This window comes from Rattus norvegicus, chromosome 1 (genome assembly GCF_021556685.1).
Source record: "Rattus norvegicus strain SHRSP/BbbUtx chromosome 1, alternate assembly SHRSP_T2T, whole genome shotgun sequence".
In the NCBI taxonomy this organism is placed as follows: Eukaryota; Metazoa; Chordata; class Mammalia; order Rodentia; family Muridae; genus Rattus; species Rattus norvegicus.
In genome coordinates, this window is record NC_141534.1 from 218084411 (window position 1) to 218109050 (window position 24640).

Consider the following 24640-nt stretch of genomic DNA (forward strand, 5'->3'; position numbering starts at 1 on the left):
GATTGCTTCTATTTCCATTTTTAATTCCTTCAACTGTTTGATTGTGTTTTCCTGGAATTCTTTCAGGGATTTTTGTGACTCCTTTCTATGGGCTTCTACTTGTTTATTTATGTTTTCCTGGAATTCTTTCAGGGATTTTTGTGATTCTTCTCTGTAGGCTTCTACTTGTTTATTAATGTTTTCCTGTGTTTCTCTAAGGGAGTTCTTCACTTCTTTCTTGAAGTCCTCCAGCATCATGATCAAATATGATTTTGAAACTAGATCTTGCTTTTCTGGTGTGTTTGGATATTCCATGTTTGTTTTGGTGGGAGAATTGTGCTCCGATGATGCCATGTAGTCTTGGTTTCTGTTGTTTGGGTTCCTGTGCTTGCCTCTCGCCATCAGATTATCTCTAGTGTTACTTTGTTCTGCTATTTCTGACAGTGGCTAGACTTTCCTATAAGCCTGTGTGTCAGGAGTGCTGTAGACCTGTTTTCCTGTTTTCTTTCAGCCAGTTATGGGAACAGAGTGTTCTGCTTTCGGGCGTGTAGTTTTTCCTCTCTACAGGTCTTCAGCTGTTCCTGTGGGCCTGTGTCTTGAGTTCACCAGGCAGGTCACTTGTAGCAGAAATGTTGGTCTTACTTGTGGTCCCAAGGCTCAAGTTTGCTCGTGGGGTGTTGCTTATGAGCTCTCTGCGGCGGCAGCAACCAGGAAGATCTGCGCCGCCCTTTCCAGGAGCTTCCATGCACCAGGGTTCCAGATGGCGTTTGGTGTTGTCCTCTGGCGTCAGAGATGTGTGCAGAGTGCCGTCTCTTCTGGTTTCCCAGGCGTGTTCTCTTAGGTTCTCTTAAACCCTCTCTGAAGGTTTAGCTCTCCCTCCCACGGGATTCAGGTGCAGAGAACTGTTTATCCGGTAGATCCCTTCAGGTTCTGGCGGTGTCTCAGACACAGCGGTCCTGCTGCTCCTGGGCCCTCCTGTACGGGAACCCAGAGGCCGTATACAGTTTCCTCTTGGGCCAGGGATGTGGGCAGGGGTGGGCAGTGTTGGTGGTCTCTTCCACTCTGCAGCCTCAGGAGTGCCCACCTGACCAGGCGGTGAGGTCTCTGTATCTGGTTTAATGTGGAGGTCTTTCATCCACTTGGACTTGAGCTATGTACAAGGGGATAAGAATGGTTCAATTTCCATCCTTCTACATACTGACCGCCAGTTGAACCAGCACCATTTGTTGAAAATGCTGTCTTTTTTCTGCTGGATGCTTTTACCTCCTTTTTCAAAGATCAAATGACCATAGGTAGGTGGGTTCATTTCTGGGCCTTCAATGATATTCCACTGATCTAACTGCCTGTCTCTGTACCAATACCACACAATTTTTTTATCACCATTGCTCCACAATACAGCTTGAAGTCAAGGACTGTGATTCCCACAGAAGTTCTTTTATTGTATAGTTTGCTATCCTGGGTTTTTTGTCATTCTAAATGATTTTGAAAATTGCTCTTTCTAAATCTTTGAAAAAATGTGTTGGAATTTTGATAGGAATTGCATTGAATCTGTAGTTTACTATTGGTAAAATGGCTATTTTTACTAAATTAATCCTGCCAATCCATATGCCTGGGAGTTTTTTTCCATTTTCTGAGATCTTCTTCAATTTCTTTCTTCAGAAATTCTTCAGAGACTTAAAACTCTTATACAGATCTTTCACTTTCTTGGTTAGAATCACACTGGGGTATTTTATATTATTTGTGATGATTGCAAAGGGTATTATTTCCCTAATAAATAATAAATAATAAAGGGTGTTATTTCTCAGTTTCTTTATCCTTTGAGTAGAGGAAGGCTACTGACTTGTTTGAGTTAGTTTTATATCCAGCCACTTTGTTGAAGTTGTTTATCACGTTAGGAGTTCTCTGGTGGAATTTTTGGAATCAAATATGTATATTATCACACCTCCTGCAAATAGTGATATTTTGACTTCTTCCTTTCCACTTTGTATCCCTTTGACCTCCTTTTGTTGTCTGATTGTGCTGGTAGTACTCCAAGTAATAGGTGTACATGATTAAAATATAGTCAAGCAGGATTTCTTTCAATGTGCTTTTCAAATCACTTATGTAATTACTCATAGGTATTTGACATTGAGTAATTTATTTCAGCAATTTTAATATGACACGTGTTTTCTATTTTATCTTTTTTTATTAAGAAATTTGATACTATAAATGAATAATTCTGAGTAATCATCCTGGAAAAATTATCACCATGTCCTGAATATCATTTTTTCTCCTGTCCTTCGTTCAGATAATTTCAGGTGTTCTTTAAAACCGTGTGACTTTAATGGTGGGATCCTCCTTCATTTCTTGTCTTGATTCTTCCCAACTAGAACACATACAACAAAAGAACATAAGCACGAAAACAAAATCAGTAAAATCTGGAGAAAATGTGGTGATCTCTGGGTTCTTTACAGAATAATCTACTTTTACCCATCACCTTTCTAACACTGAGTACTTCTGGGGGACTTTGGTAAATACTGTAAAATAAGTTCTCTGGTACGTTGTGAGTGAGATTTAATACTTTCTATGTTGGTCATCAGGGTATTACCAAATGAGTTTTGGAAGAAAGCATTTGAAGTACAGCAAAAGTGTTAAGGTCTACTCCGTTAATTTCCTTGTTAAGGAATTCCTTAATTGACCTACACATTATTCTCTACCTGAACATTTTCATTTCTACAGAAACCAAGGTAATTGGAATGTCACAGAGAATAGAAGCATGTGTCGCTTAGATGCACAGTCATCTATGGCAGAACTTTTAGTCTCATATATGTATTTATCCTAGATTATTCCCTGAACATTGCATACTCAAACATATAGACTGTTAGTTTCATACAGTTTATCAACATTCACTGAGTTGAAAGGTAACTGGATCTGAGGGTTGAAATGAATTTATATTTATGGATGCTTATATGCTTGTGGTATATCGTAAGTTATATTGATAGAAGGATGGATAGGTAGATGTATTGATTATATGGATATATGCTTCAAAGCTGACAGAATACCAACAAAACCAATAAATTTGTCCTGGAACAGCTTGAGCATAAGTAGACTTTATAATGTAGAGAACTTCTAGGAACATCTGAATCTAGAGTATGAATGGATTAACAAATTGTTCCCATTCAAAAATACTGACCACAATTAAAATAACCCCAAATATCAGCATATATAGGAGATACACTTCCAAATCAAAGGTAGTGACTACCATTAAATAAGTCCAATTTATCCTGTACTTTATTGCTGCTTTGCCTCTCTCACCGCAATCAATTAGCAAACAACTGCCCTAAAGGACACTGAGAGGTTTTACTCACTCATTTCCTATATCATGGATGCAATCAGGCAGAGGCTGATTCTTGGTTTCAGGAAGGAGAAACACAGTAAACCCATTGAGGATGGAGAATCCACCATAGAAGATCCAGGGCAAGTTGGGAGAATATGACGCTAGTATCATAAACAGGGGTGCCAGGAAAAATCCACTATTACCAAACATTCCAATGACTCCTATAGCTGTTGCCCTTGGAGCAAGAATACAATGCACAAAAAATCTGGTAAAAATACACACTTGAAACTTGTGACTTAGGATCATACAGATCCTTTTAAAAACCTTAAAACCTGTTATTGTCAGAAACCAGTGCTATTAAGTATAAGGACCTTGGTAACTTACTGTTCCTTCTCAAATTTGTTTCATTTTTTTAAATATTTTTGGTCAGATTCAGACTATGAAAACACTTGCTTATTCAACACAATGAAACAGAAAGACTAATAGCTGTATGTGTGTGTACACATATAAGTTATGTGTATAGACTCTAATAATGGGAAGGAGATTTTAAAGTTGGAAGAACCCATCTCAAGTTGAATAAAAGTTTGAATATAAACATGATATGAAAATAAATGTACTTACTGAACAGTAGAAGCAAACCAGCAGAAGTATGGATCAGGTAGTAGCAGATTTGAATCAACAGAAAGAATATCTCTGTGATCATGGTATAAAGCCACTAATCGTGTTGTAGCTAATTTAAAGAAAGGTATCTTCACCTACACACCCTTAAAATATTAGGGTATGAAAGCATTCAATTGTAAGGAAGAATGAATTAAGGAGAAATAATAAAATATTCAGAGAGAATAATGAAAATGAATGTGATAAAAATATATTTCATACCTGTATGAAAATACCTTAAATAAATATAATAAATGTAAAGAAATTCAGAGTATGTTGTTCCTTATCAAACACGTTTTTAGTTTTTCAAATAATTACATGAGGTGTAAATAGCATTGCTTTAGAAGACTTAACTGTCTGAAAACAAATTTAAATTCAGGATACTATAGTTATAAACATTCTATTTACAACTAATTGGTTAGATGATTACCTAGTCTTGTTTTTCCTTTAGTTATATAAATGAGTGAAGCAGTCTATTCTGTTACTAACTTGAAACTTGTACCTTAACGTGGTGGGAAGTAGTTCATTTGTATGTAGACGATTAACACCAAAACTTAGAGCAGAAAATGCTCCTGCCAATGTAACCACAGTAATACGCAGGATCTGCATTTCTAGAAAGAAGGAGACCAAAGCCAGTGGTTAGTTCAGTTTGGCTATAGTAATTTGTAGTTCTCAATTCCCAAACAAATACTTCATCATCCGAGATGTCTGTTTGTGTATTAAAAACCAGCACAGAAAAAAGAAATCCACCATGGATAGTGTGTTGAGAAAAGTGACCGATTTATTCATGATTGCTTGTGGAGAATCAAAGCTTTTGAATAATTGTGTTCACTCCTTCATGTTTCAGAGAGTGGTGAGTCTAGGTTTAATTCACTTTCGTATTTCCTCTCTATGGCCTCAGTGGTCCTTCATGCAGAATATGAGACTGCCATGGGGAGAATCAGGAAAGAATTTATACTCTTAAAAAAATCATAGGCCATTGAAATCCATGGTAAATATGGAATAAAATAAAAGAGTGTCTTATAACCTGGGAGGCCTATACTGCTGAGATGGCATATTCTTCAGGAATAAAGGATAAGGATTACTTCTAGGACAATGTTAGACTGTGTCTACCTTTCAAAGAAAGTTTCTTAGAACTATTTTCCAAGTTCATTTTAAAAGTCTCATGAATACTTCAAACACTGGAATGTACTTTGAGTGGTGTGGTTGTTTCAATGCCCTCCACAAACCCAAATATTAGAAGACTTAGTACCAGATAGTAGAAGTTGTTGGAATGATTAGAAGGATTATAGGGTGTGACTTTGGTGGAAGAGGTGTGTCACTGGGTGGGAATTGAGGTGTGAGAAGCACATGCCAGGCCCAGCATCTCTTAGCCTTGGGTTAGGATGAAGGTCTACCTCTCTGTACCACACTTGTTTCCTTCCATGCTCCCTGCTACCGTGCTTATGACCATGATGATATTGGAGTAAACCTCTGCAACTTCAAGAAAGCTCCCAATTAAATGTGCTCTCTCATAAGAGTTGCTTTGGTTGGTCATGATATTTCTTCACAACAACACAACAGTCACTAAGATAGATAATGGCACCAAGGTCTTGGTTGACCATATTTGTGACAGGCTTGACCATTCTGGTTCAATGATTTAAGTGAGGTTTGGTGAGCCATAGTAGTATAAGAATAGAGGACAGTGACAAGGCTTATTTGAATGGTGGAGGTCCAGCTCAACAGGTTTCAAAGGAGAAAAATTCTTGTAACTGTCTAGCGAAAATTCTTGAGATTTGGAAGCAAAGAATGCTGCTGCTTTTTATCCATCATAAAAAAGTAAGCTTCAGACTAAATAGTTTAGGATTAATTAACTCTGACAGAGCCTAGTATTGATTGTGTCATATGGTTATTAGTGGTCACTCTTATATAGATCTATATGAAAATGAGAAAGCAGAGAAATAAAAACAATTGCAAAAGCCATAATTTGAGGAGAAAATGAGTGCCAGTCCCTATAATAGAGCTAAGCCCAGTTCTTAAGGAGATAAAAAAAATATTTTAAGAGCATTCTAATGCTTAGTGGAATAAATGCAGTGATAATCCCAGGGTAAGAAACAAACTAGTAATGCTTCCAATGTTTCAAAATTAATTAAAGTCTTAAGTTCTAAAGGCGACCATCACCAAAAGAAAACTGGTGCAAATATAATTGAGTAAAGAAGTCAAGTCCTATTCCCATCATTCAGCCAAACTTGATAGGTTTAGCCAAATGGATCTGGACTAAAAGTCAAAGGTCTAAAAATGGGGTAGTGAAATATACCTCCATGACTGAGGAAATCATTTGATTACAAGTATGTGTTATAAGGTTCCCCGATAAAGACCAAAAGAGAGCATTGTCTGAAGCTGTGAGAGTAAACCCTGGATTTCATTTGAGACCTCAAGATGTTGAAGATGCCAGAGTCATACATGCTAAGGGGAGCTGCAGAGTAGGAGTGACACCCACCCAAGACATAGAAATGGGTTACAGCAATCAAGGATGAAACGAGTTTGGAATTAAAAGGGCATTTGTCATCAGACATGGAAATGTAGAGTTTGGAGTTTGTCCTGAAGGTTTTCATTTGCTTTGGGACAGAGGCTCCTCATTGTGCCCCATTCCTTCCCTTTTCTAATAGTAATGAATATTCTATGTCATTCTATGTTGGATGTTATTTTTATTTTGAATTCACAAAGATTAGAGTTAAGAGATTGTTGTGAGTTTCAGAAGAGACTTAAACTTTGAGTTTTAAACAGCGTTGAGACTTTTGAAGTTGGACTGAATGTCTAAGGGGCCCAGAGACTGGAAGTGGCAGTTTGAAAAAGAATGGTCTCTCAAAGACTCATAGTTTTGAATGCTTAGACACTGGAGCCAGTGCCACTATTGGAAAAGAATAGAATAAATAGGTGTGTAGGAGAATTATATCATAAGTTGGAATTTGAGGTGTTAAAATTCCATCCCAGGCCAGTCTCTCTCTTGGCCTATGAATTAGGTTTTAGATATTAGCTGCTTTACCAGGTCTTTGTTTCCTGTATTCCATGCTCTGCATCATGATGATAGTTAAGTAAATCACTGAAACTTTAAGCAAACTTCAATTTAAGTGCTTTCTTTTATGACCCTTACCATGAATCATGTTCCCTCTTCACAGGAATAGAACAGTGAAAAGCAGAGGTAAAATCTGATAGCTCAAGGGTTATAGAATCCATCATCATGAAAGCATAATAACTTAATACAATCATGCATTTTACAAAAGCTGGTTGACCACATGGGAACCACTGCTTATTATATGTATGCATTTAATTTAGTAAACTCAGTCTATTTGTTCTTCTCTGCACATCTCCTATATTCCAACACAACTAAAAATTTTTTTCTTTATTAACAACCCAATTAATTGGCATAGCAAATACAATTGTTCAGACATTTTTGTGTAATCTGGGGGAAAATTATAAGGCCTAAATCATACATGCCTAGAATAAAAAATGTAATGACCAAAAATGAATAATCTATAGTGGGAATAAATGACACTAGCTCAAGACATTCTTAACTGTAGTAAACATTGTTTACTGAATTTTGACTTTTTAATCTAGTTCTTGAATAGAGTTTGTGCACTAAATTTTCACCATAGTCACCAGACATTGTTGATTAGTGCTCTGATCTATTATAGACAAGGAATGATAAATGCTCAAGAAATGGAAGAACCTAATTTTTTTGTGCTTACCCCTTACCTTGAGGTACAAATACAGCAGTCAGAATACAGATTCCCCTCAGAGTCATGACAACCATTTGGGTTATTCTACGGCCCATCCGATTAAATACATAAGGTCCAATAACACTGAATAGTAAGGATGATGCACTAACAACAAACTGCAACAACATAATATTAGAACTCAGGTGTTGGAGGTGAAGTGACATGCCAAAAATTGATAGCATAAATAAAATTCTGTAGAGAAAAAAGAAGAAAAAGCATATCACAAAGTTTGGAATTGATGTTCAACACGTTTTAATATCTTTGAACCCAAAAACATGTCCTAGTAGTTTCACTACAAAGGTAGTTTTGCTTTTTACATTTTTTTACTTCTAGGGTATAATTTTTAAAGGAATTATTTATGTATTTTACATATATGAGTACACCATCACTCTCTTCAGACACACCGGAAGAGGACATTGTATCACATTACAGATGATTGTGAGCCACCATGTGGTTGCTTGGAATTGAAATCAGGACCTCTGGAAGAGCAGCCAGTATTCTTCACTACTGAGCCAACTCTCGAGCCTAGGGTATAATTTTATAGCCACCAAAAAATCAATGGGTGATGAGAGAGCACATAACCGCTCCTGAAGTTTTAGAAAGTGTTAGTGAGTTTGTGGTATACATGGTGGATCTTTCCATAATGTCACCTGTGAGAAGGTCCCATCATTACATCTATACATGTTCTTGAGTTGAAGGTATTTGTTTAAATTTTATTAGAATTTTTGTCCTCTTTAAAGTGGAACCAGACAAATGGGGAGTAACAACATCCCAGGGTACACTGTGATTGACATTCTCAGCATCAACCCATGGTGATGAGCCTGGCAAGGAGTTTGGATGCACACGCTCCTTACCACATGGCGAGATCTGTGCGGCTACACTCAAAACTCTTTGACTACTTCTAGCTGCTGAAATTATCATATTCTACCTCAACTCTTTCAGTGAGAAAATTTGTGTCTACACTATTTTAATAGGCAGATTGTGAACCTACCTCATAAAGGACATGGCACATATCCGCTTACGTAGGATGGGTGTGTGGAACAAGTCTCTTGGAGAAGGTCTCGCCTTCGCTGCCTCAAGTTCCCTCTTCATACTTGTTCTTACAACCTTTGAAAATAAAACCAAATGTCTGTTTAGTTGTCACAAAATGATGAGAACTCTGGGGAATTACAGATACTTGTAGAAGACCAGATCAATATATATTGCTTCTCTATAATGAAAATAATGAAAATTAAAAATATATTTACAGCCAAAAATGAGAGTGAAATAAAAGCTTAGAAGACAGAAAACATTGTGGGGATTTCTTTTTTTTTTTCTTCTCTTTTATTGGATATTTTCTTTACTTACATTTCAAATGTTATCCCATTTACTGTTTTCTCCTCCAGAAACCCCCTACCCCATCCCACTCTCTTTGTTTCTATGAGGGTACTCCCCCACCCACCCACAACCTCCTCCCTGCCCTGCATTCCCCTATACTGGGGCATGAAGCCTTCCCAGCTCCAAGGACCTCGTCTCTCATTGATGTCACACAAGGCTCCATGTGAGGCTGGAACCTTGGGTCATTTCATGGATATTCTTTGGTTGGTGGTTTTGTCCCCGGAAGCTCTGTGATATCTGGTTGGTTGATATTGTTGTTCTAACTATGTGGTTGCAAACATTTTTAGATCCTTCAGTCCTTTATCTACCTCCTCCATTGTCATCTATATGCTCAGTCCAATGGTTTCTGTGAGCAACTGCCTCTGTATTTTCAGGACACAGCTATAACTGGCTCCTGTCAGCAAACACTTCTTGGCATTAGCAATAGTGTCTGGGTTTGCTGACTGTATGTAGGATCAATCCCTATATGTGGCAGTCTCTGGAGGGCCTTACTTTCAGGCTTTGCTGCACCATATTTCTCCATATTTCCTCCTGGGAGTATTTTGTTCCCCCTTCTAAGAAGGACTGAAGCATCCATATTTTGGTCTTCCTTCTTCTTGAGCTTCATGTGGTTTGTGAAACTTGAAGCAACCCCACTAAAAATCAGGGACTAGACAAAGCTGCCCAGTCTCTCCCTACCTATTCAATATAATACTAGAAGTCCTAGCCAGACTAGTTAGATAGCAAAAGAAGAGCAAAGGGATACAGTTTATAAAGGAAGAAGTCAAAATATCACTTTTTGCAGATAATATGGTTGTATATTTAAGTGACCACAAAAGTTTCACCAGAGAACTCCTAAGCCTGATAAACAACTTCAGCAAAGTGGCTGGATGTGAAATTAACAAAATCAGTAGCCTTCCTCTCCTCAAAGGATAAGCAGGAGGAGAAAGAAAATAGGGAAACAACACCCTTCACAATAGTCACAAGTGATATAAAATACCTTGGTGTGAGTCTAACCAAGCAAGTGAAATATCTGTATGACAAAACTTCAATTTTCTCAAGGAAGAAATTGAAGAAGCTCTCAGAGCATGAAAAGACCTTACATGCTCATGGATTTGTAGGATTCACATAGTAAAAAATGGCCATCATGCTGAAAGAAATCTACCGGTTCAATGCAATCCCCATCAAAATTCCAACCCAATTCTTCATAAAGTTAGAAAGAGCAATTTTCAAATTCATTTGGAATAACATAAAAATCCGGATAGCAAAAATTATTCTCAACTATAAAAGAACTTCTGGAGGAATCACCTTCCCTGACCTCAAGCTGAAATGCAGAACAATAGTGATAAAAAAAAAGTGTGGTATTGGTACAAAGACAATGATGTTAATCAATGGAATATAATTGAACACCTAGAAATGAACCTCTACACCTATGGTCACTTGATCTTTGACAAAGGAGTTAAAACCATCCAGTGGAAAAGAAGACAACATTTTCAACAAATGGTGCTGGTTCAACTAGAAGTCAGCATATAAAAGAATGCAAATCAATCCATTGTTATCTTCTTGTTCAAAACTCAATTCCAAGTGAATCAAGGATCTCCACATAAAACCAGATACACTCATACTAATAGAAGAAAAAGTGGGAAAAAGCCTTAAACTCATTGACACAGGGGAAAATTACCTGAAAAGAACACCAATGGCCTACGCTTTAAGATGAAGAATCTACAAATGGGTTGCATAAAACTGCAAAGCTTCTTTTTTTTTTTATTAACTTGAGTATTTCTTATATACATTTCAAGTGTTATTCCCTTTCCCGGTTTCCGGGCAAACATCCCCCTCCCCCATCCCCTTCCTTATGGGTGTTCCCCTCCCAACCCTCCCCCCATTGCCGCCCTCCCCCCCACAGTCTAGTTCACTGGGGGTTCAGTCTTAGCAGGACCCAGGGCTTCCCCTTCCACTGGTGCTCTTACTAGGATATTCATTGCTACCTATGAGGTCAGAGTCCAGGGTCAGTCCATGTATAGTCTTTAGGTAGTGGCTTAGTCCCTGGAAGCTCTGGTTGCTTGGCATTGTTGTACTTTTGGGGTCTCGAGCCCCTTCAAGCTCTTCCAGTTCTTTCTCTGATTCCTTCAACGGGGGTCCTATTCTCAGTTCAGTGGTTTGCTGCTGGCATTCGCCTCTGTATTTGCTGTATTCTGGCTGTGTCTCTCAGGAGCGATCTACATCCGGCTCCTGTCAGTCTGCACTTCTTTGCTTCATCCATCTTGTCTAATTGGGTGGCTGTATATGTATGGGCCACATGTGGGGCAGGCTCTGAATGGGTGTTCCTTCAGTCTCTGTTTTAATCTTTGCCTCTCCCTTCCCTGCCAAGGGTATTCTTTTTCCTCATTTAAAGAAGGAGTGAAGCATTCACATTTTGATCATCCGTCTTGAGTTTCGTTTGTTCTAGGGATCTAGGGTAATTCAAGCATTTGGGCTAATAGCCACTTATCAATGAGTGCATACCATGTATGCCTTTCTGTGATTGGGTTAGCTCACGCAGGATGATACTTGCCAGTTCCAACCATTTGCCTACGGATTTCATAAACTCGTTGTTTTTGATAGCTGAGTAATATTCCATTGTGTAGATGTACCACATTTTCTGTATCCATTCCTCTGTTGAAGGGCATCTGGGTTCTTTCCATTTTCTGGCTATTATAAATAAGGCTGCGATGAACATAGTGGAGCACGTGTCTCTTTTATATGTTGAGGCATCTTTTGGGTATATGCCCAAGAGAGGTATAGCTGGATCCTCAGGCAGTTCAATGTCCAATTTTCTGAGGAAACTCCAGACTGGTTTACAGAATGGTTTTACCAGTCTGCAATCCCACCAACAATGGAGGAGTGTTCCTCTTTCTCCACATCCTCGCCAGCATCTGCTGTCACCTGAGTTTTTGATCTTAGCCATTCTCACTGGTGTGAGGTGAAATCTCAGGGTTGTTTTGATTTGCATTTCCCTTATGACTAAAGATGTTGAACATTTCTTTAGGTGTTTCTCAGCCATTCGGCATTCCTCAGCTGTGAATTTTTTGTTTAGCTCTGAACCCCATTTTTTAATAGGGTTATTTGTTTCCCTGCGGTCTAACTTCTTGAGTTCTTTGTATATTTTGGATATAAGGCCTCTATCTGTTGTAGGATTGGTAAAGATCTTTTCCCAATCTGTTGGTTGCCGTTTTGTCCTAACCACCGTGTCCTTTGCCTTACAGAAGCTTTGCAGTTTTATGAGATCCCATTTGTCGATTCTTGATCTTAGAGCATAAGCCATTGGTGTTTTGTTCAGGAAATTTTTTCCAGTGCCCATGTGTTCCAGATGCTTTCCTAGTTTTTCTTCTATTAGTTTGAGTGTGTCTGGTTTGATGTGGAGGTCCTTGATCCACTTGGACTTAAGCTTTGTACAGGGTGATAAGCATGGATCGATCTGCATTCTTCTACATGTTGCCCTCCAGTTGAACCAGCACCATTTGCTGAAAATGCTATCTTTTTTCCATTGGATGGTTTTGGCTCCTTTGTCAAAAACCAAGTGACCATAGGTGTGTGGGTTCATTTCTGGGTCTTCAATTCTATTCCATTGGTCTACCTGTCTGTCTCTGTACCAATACCATGCAGTTTTTATCACTATTGCTCTGTAATACTGCTTAAGTTCAGGGATAGTGATTCCCCCTGAAGTCCTTTTATTGTTGAGGATAGCTTTAGCTATCCTGGGTTTTTTGTTATTCCAGATGAATTTGCAAATTGTTCTGTCTAACTCTTTGAAGAACTGGATTGGTATTTTGATGGGGATTGCATTGAATCTGTAGATCGCTTTTGGTAAAATGGCCATTTTTACTATATTAATCCTGCCAATCCATGAGCATGGGAGATCTTTCCATCTTCTGAGGTCTTCTTCAATTTCTTTCCTCAGTGTCTTGAAGTTCTTATTGTACAGATCTTTTACTTGCTTGGTTAAAGTCACACCGAGGTACTTTATATTATTTGGGTCTATTATGAAGGGTGTCGTTTCCCTAATTTCTTTCTCGGCTTGTTTCTCTTTTGTATAGAGGAAGGCTACTGATTTATTTGAGTTAATTTTATACCCAGCCACTTTGCTGAAGTTGTTTATCAGCTTTAGTAGTTCTCTGATGGAACTTTTGGGATCACTTAAATATACTATCATGTCATCTGCAAATAGTGATATTTTGACTTTTTCTTTTCCGATCTGTATCCCCTTGACCTCCTTTTGTTGTCTGATTGCTCTGGCTAGAACTTCAAGAACTATATTGAATAAGTAGGGAGAGAGTGGGCAGCCTTGTCTAGTCCCTGATTTTAGTGGGATTGCTTCAGTTTCTCTCCATTTAGTTTAATGTTAGCAACTGGTTTCCTGTATATGGCTTTTACTATGTTTAGGTATGGGCCTTGAATTCCTATTCTTTCCAGGACTTTTATCATGAAGGGGTGTTGAATTTTATCAAATGCTTTCTCAGCATCTAATGAAATGATCATGTGGTTTTGTTCTTTCAGTTTGTTTATATAATGGATCACGTTGATGGTTTTCCGTATATTAAACCATCCCTGCATGCCTGGGATGAAGCCTACTTGATCATGGTGGATGATTGTTTTGATGTGCTTTTGAATTCGGTTTGCCAGAATTTTATTGAGTATTTTTGCGTCGATATTCATAAGGGAAATTGGTCTGAAGTTCTCTTTCTTTGTTGTGTCTTTGTGTGGTTTAGGTATAAGAGTAATTGTGGCTTCATAGAAGGTATTCGGTAGTGATCCATCTGTTTCAATTTTGTGGAATAGTTTGGATAATATTGGTATGAAGGTTTGATAGAATTCTGCACTAAACCCATCTGGACCTGGGCTCTTTTTGGTTGGGAGACCTTTAATAACTGCTTCTATTTCCTTAGGAGTTATGGGGTTGTTTAACTGGTTTATCTGTTCCTGATTTAACTTCGTTACCTGGTATCTGTCTAGGAAATTGTCCATTTCCTGAAGATTTTCAAGTTTTGTTGAATATAGGTTTTTATAGTAAGATCTGATGATTTTTTTAATTTCCTCTGAATCTGTAGTTATGTCTCCCTTTTCATTTCTGATTTTGTTAATTTGGACACACTCTCTGTGTCCTCTCGTTAGTCTGGCTAAGGGTTTATCTATCTTGTTGATTTTCTCAAAGAACCAACTTTTGGTTCTGTTGATTCTTTCTATGGTCCTTTCTGTTTCTACTTGGTTGATTTCAGCTCTGAGTTTGATTATTTCCTGTCTTCTACTCCTCCTGGGTGTATTTGCTTCTTTTTGTTTTAGAGCTTTTAGGTGTGCTGTCAAGCTGCTGACATATGCTCTTTCCTGTTTCTTTCTGCCGGCACTCAGAGCTATGAGTTTTCCTCTTAGCACAGCTTTCATTGTGTCCCATAAGTTTGGGTATGTTGTACCTTCATTTTCATTAAATTCTAAAAAGTTTTTAATTTCTTTCTTTATTTCTTCCTTGACCAGGTTATCATTGAGTAGAGCATTGTTCAATTTCCACGTATATGTGGGCATTCTTCCCTTATTTTTATTGAAGACCAGTTTTAGGCCGTGGTGGTTCGATAGCACGCATGGGATTATTTCTATCTTTCTGTACCTGTTGAGGCCCGTTTTTTGACCACTTATATGGTCAATTTTGGAGAAAGTACCATGAGGAGCTGAGAAGAAGGTATATCCTTTTGCTTTAGGATAGAATGTTCTATAAATATCCGTTAAGTCCATTTGGCTCATGACTTCTCTTAGTCTGTCTACATCTCTGTTTAATTTCTGTTTCCATGACCTGTCCATTGATGAGAGTGGGGTGTTGAAATCTCCCACTATTATTGTGTGAGGTGCAATGTGTGTTTTGAGCTTTAGTAAGGTTTCTTTTATGTATGTAGGTGCCCTTGTATTTGGGGCATAGATATTTAGGATTGAGAGTTCATCTTGGTGGATTTTTCCTTTGATGAATATGAAGTGTCCTTCCTTATCTTTTTTGATGACTTTTAGTTGAAAATTGATTTTATTTGATATTAGAGTGGCTACTCCAGCTTGCTTCTTCTGACCATTTGCTTGGAAAGTTGTTTTCCAGCCTTTCACTCTGAGGTAGTGTCTGTCGTTGTCTCTGAGGTGTGTTTCCTGTAGGCAGCAGAATGCAGGGTCCTCGTTGCGTATCCAGTTTGTTAATCTGTGTCTTTTATTGGGGAGTTGAGGCCATTGATGTTGAGAGATATTAAGGAATAGTGATTATTGCTTCCCATTATATTCATATTTGGATGTGAGGTTATGTTTGTGTGCTTTCATTCTCTTTGTTTTGTTGCCAAGACGATTAGTTTCTTGCTTTTTCTAGGGTGTAGCTTGCCTCCTTATGTTGGGCTTTACCATTTATTATCCTTTGTAGTGCTGGATTTGTAGAAAGGTATTGTGTAAATTTGGTTTTGTCATGGAATATCTTGTTTTCTCCATCTATGTTAATTGAGAGTTTTACAGGATACAGTAACCTGGGCTGGCATTTGTGTTCTCTTAGGGTCTGTATGACATCTGTCCAGGATCTTCTGGCTTTCATAGTCTCTGGCGAAAAGTCTGGTGTGATTCTGATAGGTCTGCGTTTATATGTTACTTGACCTTTTTCCCTTACTGCTTTTAATATTCTTTCTTTATTTTGTGCGTTTGGTGTTTTGACAATTATGTGACGGGAGGTGTTTCTTTTCTGGTCCAATCTATTTTGAGTTCTGTAGGCTTCTTGTATGCCTATGGGTATCTCTTTTTTTAGGTTAGGGAAGTTTTCTTCTACGATTTTGTTGAAGATATTTACTGGTCCTTTGAGCTGGGAGTCTTCACTCTCTTCTATACCTATTATCCTTAGGTTTGATCTTCTCATTGAGTCCTGGATTTCCTGTATGTTTTGGACCAGTAGCTTTTTCCGCTTTACATTATCTTTGACAGTTGAGTCAATGATTTCTATGGAATCTTCTGCTCCTGAGATTCTCTCTTCCATCTCTTGTATTCTGTTGGTGAAGCTTGTATCTACAGCTCCTTGTCTCTTCTTTTGGTTTTCTATATCCAGGGTTGTTTCCATGTGTTCTTTCTTGATTGCTTCTATTTCCATTTTTAATTCCTTCAACTGTTTGATTGTGTTTTCCTGGAATTCTTTCAGGGATTTTTGTGTCTCCTCTCTATGGGCTTCTACTTGTTTATTTATGTTTTCCTGGAATTCTTTCAGGGATTTTTGCGATTCCTTTCTGTAGGCTTCTACTTGTTTATTAATGTTTTCCTGTGTTTCTCTAAGGGAGTTCTTCACGTCTTTCTTGAAGTCCTCCAGCATCATGATCAAATATGATTTTGAAACTAGATCTTGCTTTTCTGGTGTGTTTGGATATTCCATGTTTGTTTTGGTGGGAGAATTGTGCTCCGATGATGCCATGTAGTCTTGGTTTCTGTTGTTTGGGTTCCTGCGCTTGCCTCTCGCCATCAGATTACCTCTAGTGTTACTTTGTTCTGCTATTTCTGACAGTGGCTAGACTGTCCTATAAGCCTGTGTGTCAGGAGTGCTGTAGACCTGTTTTCCTCTCTTTCAGTCAGTTATGGGGACAGAGTGTTCTGCTTTCGGGCGTGTATGCAAAGCTTCTGTAAGGCAATGAACACTGTCAATAGGGCAAAACAGGAACGAACTGTTTGGGGAAATGTATTATAAATTGAGAAAATAGACGTAACTGCTTCCCTCCCACCACTACTCCAAGCTTTCTCAGACTGGGCAGTAGCTCCCCGGCGTTAGTTCTATTACCATAGGGCCATATAGAACTAACATTAATTTATCTCAGCAGTGGCTCCTTTCAATGTGGCACCATACCACGTTAGCCTAACTATCTTCTAGCTCCAACAGTCTCTCCTCTTCCATTGCTTGTCACCCTGGCCAGGAATTCTGGACCCAGGTAATATCAAGACTCAACTAACTGTAACCTAATAAGGACATTTATATGTTAAATGCTCAATCCTCAATACATCCACAGGATAAATTCACTGCTAACTAATAAAGAGAGAAACTACCCACCTGGACAAGATAAAATTGACCTAGAGCACCTGGACTGGAATCCTCCTCCTCTTCTGTAGTTGTTATCCTCTCCCCTTCTACCTTCTTCCTAGACTTTCTCCACCTACCCTTCCTTCTCATACAATGATAGGCTTCCCCTTATTCTGGAACCACCTTGCTGCGTACTGACATCATATTACATATCACCCTCTCTGTTTAATTAAAAAAGTTGAACTGAACCAATCCCACATCTCCCTGCACCCAAATCCCATGGGGGAGAGAACTGAACTCCCAGAAGTGCAGATAATCCTGAGACCACAGGACAGACTGTGACATCTGCCCACTTCTGCCAACATCCCTGGCTCAAGGGGAAACTGCATAGTGCTTCTGGATACAGGAATATAGGAGCAGTCAGGGGCAAGAACCTGCTGGTTTCTGCCTGTGCCCAGAACTGAACCGAACTCATCACACAGCTCTCTGCACCCAAATCCTGAGGCAGAGAAAGCAGAACTCCCAGAAGTGTGGACAATCCTGAGACCTCAGGACAGATCAACACTCCTGCCCACTTCTGCCCACATCCCTGGCACAAGAGGAAATTGTACAATGTCTCTAGATACAGGTATATTTGAAGCAGTTACTGGCAAGAACATGCTGGTTTTGGCCTGTGCCTGAAACTGAACTGAACCAATCACACAGATCCCTGCACCCAAATCCCATGGGGGAGAGAGCTGGATCCTCAAAAGTGTCAACATTCCTGAGAACTCAGAGAAGACAACTACTTTTGCCCACATTCCTGAGCCAAGAGGAAATTGCCTAGTACCGTCAGTACCCTCTGGACACAGTACCTAGGAGCAGTCAAGAGCAGGACCCTTCCAGTTTCTGCCCGCAATGAGAGCTGAAAACCAGTTGCCAGGAACTCCTACACACCTGAGAGCAGATCTCTCTTTTCCCAGATCCAGTTGAAAAAAAAAAAACAGATCTAAAGGAGTGCTGGCACACAGGCCTACAGGAGTGTCAAGCCACTGTCAGAGACAGCAAAACAAGCTAACATCAGAGACACCAGAAACAACCTGATGGTGAGAAACAAGCACAGGAACCTAAGCAATAGAAACCAAGACTACTTAGTATCATCAGAGACTAGTTTTCCCACCAAAGCAAATAATGGATATCTAAACACACCAGAGAAGCAAGATTTAGATTTAAACTCACAGGCTGGATGATGATGGAGGACTTCAAGAAGGACATAAATAAATCCCTTAAATAAACACAGGGTAATACAAGTAAACAAGTAGAAGCCCTTAAAGAGGAAACATAAAAATCCCTTAAAGAATTACAGGAAAACACAACCAAACAGGTGAAGGAATTGAACAAAACTGTCCAGGAAGTAAAAAGGGAAACAGAAGAAATAAAGAAAGCACAAAGGGAGACAACCCTGGAGGTAGAAAAACTTAGGGAAGAGATCAGGAGTTCTAGATTCAAGCATCACCCACAGAATAGAAGAGATAGAAGAGAGAATCTCAGGGGCAGAAGATACCATAGAAATCATCAACAAAACCATCAAAGATAACCTAAAGTTCAAAAAAGCTCCTATCTCAAAACATCTGGAAATCCATGACACAATGAAAACATCAAACCTAAGGACAATAGGAATAGATGAGAGTGAAGATTCCCAACTTAAAGGGCCAGTACATACTTTCAACAAAATTATAGAAGAAAACTTACCTAACCTAAAGAAAGAGATGCCCATAAACATACAAGAAGCATACAGAACTCCAAATAGATTGGACCAGAAAAGAAATTCCTCCCATCACATAATAGTCAAAACACCAAATGCACAAAACAAAGAAAGAGTATTAAAAACAGTAAGGGAAAAAGGTCAAGTAACATATAAAGGCAGACCCATCATAATTACACCAGACTTCTCAGCAGAGACTATGAAAGCCAGAATATCCTGAGTAGATGCCATACAGACCCTAAGAAAACACAAATGGAAGGTCAGGCTACTATATCCAGCAAACTCTCAATTAACATAGATGGAGAAACCAAGATATTCAATGACAAACCAAATTAATGCAATATCATTCTACCAATCCAGCCCCATAAAGGATAATAGATGGAAAACTCCAACACAAGGAGGGAAACTACACCCTTGACAAATCAAGAAAGTAATTTCCTTGCAACAAAACCAAAAGAAGAGAGACATACAAACATAATTCCACCTCAACAACGAATAATAACAGGAAGCATCAATCACTATTCTTTAATATATCTTAGCATCAATGGAATCAATTCCCCATTAAAAAGACACAGACAAACAGACTGGATACGTAAAGAGGACCCAGCATTTTGCTGCATGGAGGAAACACACCTCAGAGATAAAGGCAGACACTACCTCAAAATAAAAAGCTGGAAAACAACTTTCCAAGCACATGGTAAGAAGAAGAAACAAGATGGAGGAACCATTCTAAAAGTGAATAAAATCGACTTTCAACCAAAAGTCATCAAAAATGATGAGGAAGAACACTTCATATTTATCAAAGGGAAAATCCACCAACATTAACTCTCAATCCTAAATATCTATGCTCCAAATGCCAGGACACCTATATTCATAAAAGAATCCTTACTATAGCACAAAGCACACATTGCATCTTAAACAATCATGGTAGCATATTTCAACACTCAATTCTCATTAATGGACAGATCATAGAAACACAGATTAAACAGAGACAAAGAGAAACTAACAGAAGTTAATAACCAAATGGACTTAACAGATATTTATAGAAAATTTCATCCTAAACAAAAGGATATAACTTCTTCTCAGCACATCATGGTATCTTCTCCAAAACTGACAAGAACAGAACAGGCCTCAAGAGATGCAGGAAGATACACATAATCCCATGCATCCTATCAGATCACCACAGACTAAGGCTGGTGTTCAATAACAACAAAAACAACAGAAAGCCCACATGTATATGGAAGTTGAACAATGCTCTACTCAATGATAATTTGGCCATGGAAGAAGTAAAGAATGAAATAAAAATTTAATAAAAATGAAGCACAACATACCCACATTAATGGGACAGAATGAAAGAAGTAAGATGAAAACTCATAGCTGTAAGTTCCTCCAAAAAGAAACTGGAGAGATCATACATTAGCAGTTTGACAGCACACCTAAAATCTCTAGAACAAGGAAAAGCCAATACATCCAAGAGGAGTTGAAGGCAGGAAAAAATCAAACTCAGGCCTGAAATCAACCAAGTAGAAACAAAAGGACTATACAAATAGTCAACAAAACTGGAGCTGGTTCTTTGAGAAAATCAACAAGATAGATAAACTCTTAGCGAGACTAACCGGAGGGCACAGAGAGTGTATCCAGATTAACAAAAGCAGAAATGAAAAGTGAGACATAACAACAGAATCTGAGGAAATTCAAAAAATCATCAGATCCTACTACAAAAACCTATATTCAACAAAACTGCAAAATCTGGAGGAAATGGACACTTTTCTAGAAAAATACGATGTACCAAAGTTATATCAGGAACAGATAAAGCATCTAAACAACCCCATAACTCCTAAAAAATAGAAGCAGTTATTAAAAGTTTCCCAACCAAAGAGAACCCAGGACCAGATGGGTTTAGTACATAATTCTATCAAAACTTCATAGAAGACCTCATATCAATACTGTCCAACCAATTCCACAAAATAGAAATAGACAGAGCACTACCAAATTCCTTCTAGTAAGCTACAATTAAACTTATACCTAAACCACACAAAGATCCAACAAAGAAAGAGAACTTCAGAGCAATTTTCCTTATGAATCTTGACACAAAAATACACAATAAAATTCTGTCAAACCAATCCAAGAACTCATCAAAATGATCATCCATTATGATCAAGTAGGCTTCATCCCAGGTATGCAGGGATGGTTTAATATACAGAAAACCATCAATGTAATCCACTATATAAACAAACACATCAAAAAACCAACAGGATCATTTCATTAGATGCTGAGAAACCATTTGACAAAATCCAACAATACTTCACGATAAAGTCCTGGAAATATCAGGAATTCAAGGCCTATACATAAACATAGAAAAAGCAACATACAGCAAACCAGTAGCTAACATTATATTAAACAGAGAGAAACTTGAAGCAATCCCAGTAAAAACAGGGACTAGACAAGGGTCCCTAGTTATTCAATATAGTACTCAAAGCCTTAGCCAGAAGTATCAGACAATGAAAGGTGGTCAAAGGGATAAAATTCGGAAGGAAGCAGTCAAAATATCACTATTTCCAGATGATATGATAGTATACTTAAGTGAACCCAAAAGTTCCACCAGAGAACTACTACCCCTGATCAAGAAATTCACTAAAGTATCTGGGTATAAAATTAACTCAAACAAAGCAGTAGCCTTCCTCTACTCAAAGGATAAACAGGCTGAGAAAGAAATTAGGGAAATGACACCCTTTACAATAGTCCCTAATAATAGAAAATACCTCGGTGTATCTCTATCCAAGCAAGTGAAAGATGTGTATGATAAGAACTTCAAGTCTCTGAAGATAGAAATTTAACAAGATCTCAAAAGATGGAAAGACCTCCCATGCTCATGGATTGGCAGGATTAATATAGTAAAAATGTCCATTGTGCCAAAAGCAATCTACAGATTCCATGAAATCTTCTTCAAATTTCTAACTCAATTCTTCATAGAGTTAGAAGGAACAATTTTCAAACTCATTTGGAATAACAAAACACACAGGGTAGCAAAAACTATCCTCAACAATGAAAGAACTTCTGCGGGAATCACCATTCCTGCACTCAAGCTGTATTACAGAGCAATAGTGTTAATATCTGTATAGTATTGGTACAGAGACAGGCAGGTGGAATAGAATTGAATACCCAGAAATGAACCCTCACACCTATGGTCACTTGATCTTTGAGAAAGGAGCTAAAAACATCCAATGGATAAAAGATAGTATTTTCAACTAATGGTGCTGGTTCAATTGGAGGTCAGCATGTAGAAGAATGCAAATGGATCCATCCTTACCGCCCTGTACAAAGCTTAAGTCCAAGTGGATCAAGGGCCTACACATCAAACCAGACACACTCAAATTAATAGAAGAAAAAGAGGAGAAGACCCTTGAATACATAGGCATTGGAGATAATTTCCTGAACAAACACCAGTGGTTTATGCCCTAAGATCAAGAATCGACAACTGGGACCTCACAAAACCGTAAATCTTCTGTAAGACAAAGGACACTGTGGTTAGGACAAAAGTGCAATCAACAAATTGGGAAAAGATTTTTATCAATCCTACATCTGATACAGGACTAATATCCAAAATATACAAAGAAATCAAGAAGGTAGACTCCGTGATCCAAATAGCCCTATTAAAAATGTGGAACAGAGCTATACAAAGAATTCTCAGTTGATGTATATCGAATGGCTAAGAATTACCTAAAAAATTTTCAACATCCTTAGTCATAAGGGAAATGCAAACCAAAACAATGCTGAAATTCCATCTCACACCAGTCAGAATGGCTAAGATCAAAAAAAATCCTTCAACAGCAGATGCTGGCAAGGACGTGGAGAAAGAGGAACACTCCTCCATTGTTGGTGAGATTGTAGACTGGTACAACCATTCTGGAAATCAGTCTGGAGGTTCCTCAGAAAATTGGACATTACACTACCTGAGGACCCAACTATACATCTTCTGGGCATATACCCAAAAGATGTTCCAACATACAACAAAGACACATGCTCTACTATGTTCATAGCAGCCTTAGTTTAATAGCCAGATGCTGGAAAGAACCCAGATACCCTTCAATAGAGAAGTTGATACAAAAATTTTGGTATATCTACACAACGAAGTACTTCCCTGCTATCAAAAACAAGACTTTCTGAAATTCTTAAACAAATATATTGAACTAGAAAATATCATCCTGAGTGAGATAACCCAATCACAGAAAAACACACATGGTATGCACTGACTGAGAAGTGGATGTTAGACCAAAAGCTTGCATTACCCAATATACAATCTGAAGATCACATGAAGCTCAAGGAGAAGGATGAACAAGTGTAGATGCTTCACTCTTTCTTAAAAGGGAGAACAAAAATATCCATAGGGGGAGACATGAAGTCAAATTTTGGAGCAGAGACTGAAGGAATAACCATTCAAAGCCTGCACCACACATGGCCCATATGTATACAGCCACCAAAACTAGATAAGCTGATAAAGCTAGGAACAGGAATATAGGGGCACTCAAGCGGCAGGACCCCTGCAGTTCAGAAACTGCATGGATCTGAAGGGACACAGTCAACAGCTCCTTGCACCCAAATCCCGTGGGAGGGAGAGCAAAACATTCAGAGGGGCAGACACGCCTGGGAAACCAGAAGAGACTACTCTCTGCCCACATTTCTGACTCCAGAGGAAAATACCTAACGCCATCTGGGACCCCTTTGCACAGGGGCCCAGGAAAAGGCAGGGCAGGCTCTTCTGGCTGCTACCCTCACCGAGAGCTCAAAAGCAGTCCCCCAGGAGCAACTTCAGCCCTGAGACCAGAGGTAACACCAACTTTTCTGATCCAAGTGACCTGCCTGGTGGACTCAGGACACATAGAGGCAAAATTCCTTTGGGATCTGAAACTTCCGGTTTTTAGCTGGAGCCCAAACCTCGCTGGGAGTGGCCCACATCTCCCTACTCCCAAACCCTGTGGGAGAGAGATCTCACGGCCCGGACAGGTGGGCACCCCTGAGACTGCAGAGTGGGAGAGACTGCCAATACTGCCCACCCCTGCCCACATCCCTGGCCCAAGAGGAAACTGTATAGGACCTCTGGGAACAGGAAGATAGGGGCAACCAAGTGGCAGTTGCCCTGCAGTCCAGACACCGGCTGGATCTGAAGGAACCTGGACAACAGCTCCCTGCACCCAAATCCCGTGGGAGGAAGACCTAACCTTCAGAGGGTCAGACACACCTGGGAAGCCAGAAGAGACTACACTCTGCCATTTCAGATTCCAGAGGAAAACACCTAATACCATCGGGGACCCCTGTGAAGAGAGGTCCAGAAATAGGCGGGGCAGGCCCTTCTGGTGCTGCCCTTACTGAGAGCTCAAAAGCAGGCCCCCAGGAGCAACTTCAGGCCTGGGACCACAAGTAGGACCAACTTTTCTGATCCAAGTGACCTACCTGGTGGACTCAAGACACATGCTCACAGGAACAGCTGAAGACCAGTAGACAGGAAAGACTACATGCCTGAAAGCAGAATACTCTGTTCCCATAACTGGCTGAAAGAAAACAGGAAAACAGGTCTACAGCACTCCTGACAAACAGGCTTATAGGACAGTCTGACCACTGTCAGAAATAGCAGAAGAAGGTAACACCAGAGACAACCTCATGGTGAGAGGAAAGAACAGGAACCCAAGCAACAGAAACCAAGACTACATGGAATCATTGGAGCCCAATATCCCACCAAAGCAAACACTGAATATTTGAACACACCAGAAAAGCAAGATCTAGATTTAAAA

The 24640-nt window shown here is 39.1% G+C and overlaps 1 protein-coding gene across 1 annotated transcript in view; it reads right to left on the reverse strand.

The window, feature by feature from the left end:
- Window positions 1-2097: 2097 nt before the first annotated feature.
- The window catches only part of Slc22a30 (solute carrier family 22 member 30), a 75389-nt gene continuing 52846 nt past the window's right edge, over window positions 2098-24640 (reverse strand). Inside the window, exons 6-10 of the mRNA NM_134380.2 lie at window positions 8702-8817; window positions 7688-7902; window positions 4455-4563; window positions 3327-3530; window positions 2098-2344 (exon numbers count right to left, since the gene is read on the reverse strand). Coding sequence (NP_599207.2) covers window positions 2284-2344; window positions 3327-3530; window positions 4455-4563; window positions 7688-7902; window positions 8702-8817 — 705 coding nt within the window. The 3' untranslated portion in view covers window positions 2098-2283. The remainder of the gene's footprint in view (window positions 2345-3326; window positions 3531-4454; window positions 4564-7687; window positions 7903-8701; window positions 8818-24640) is intronic.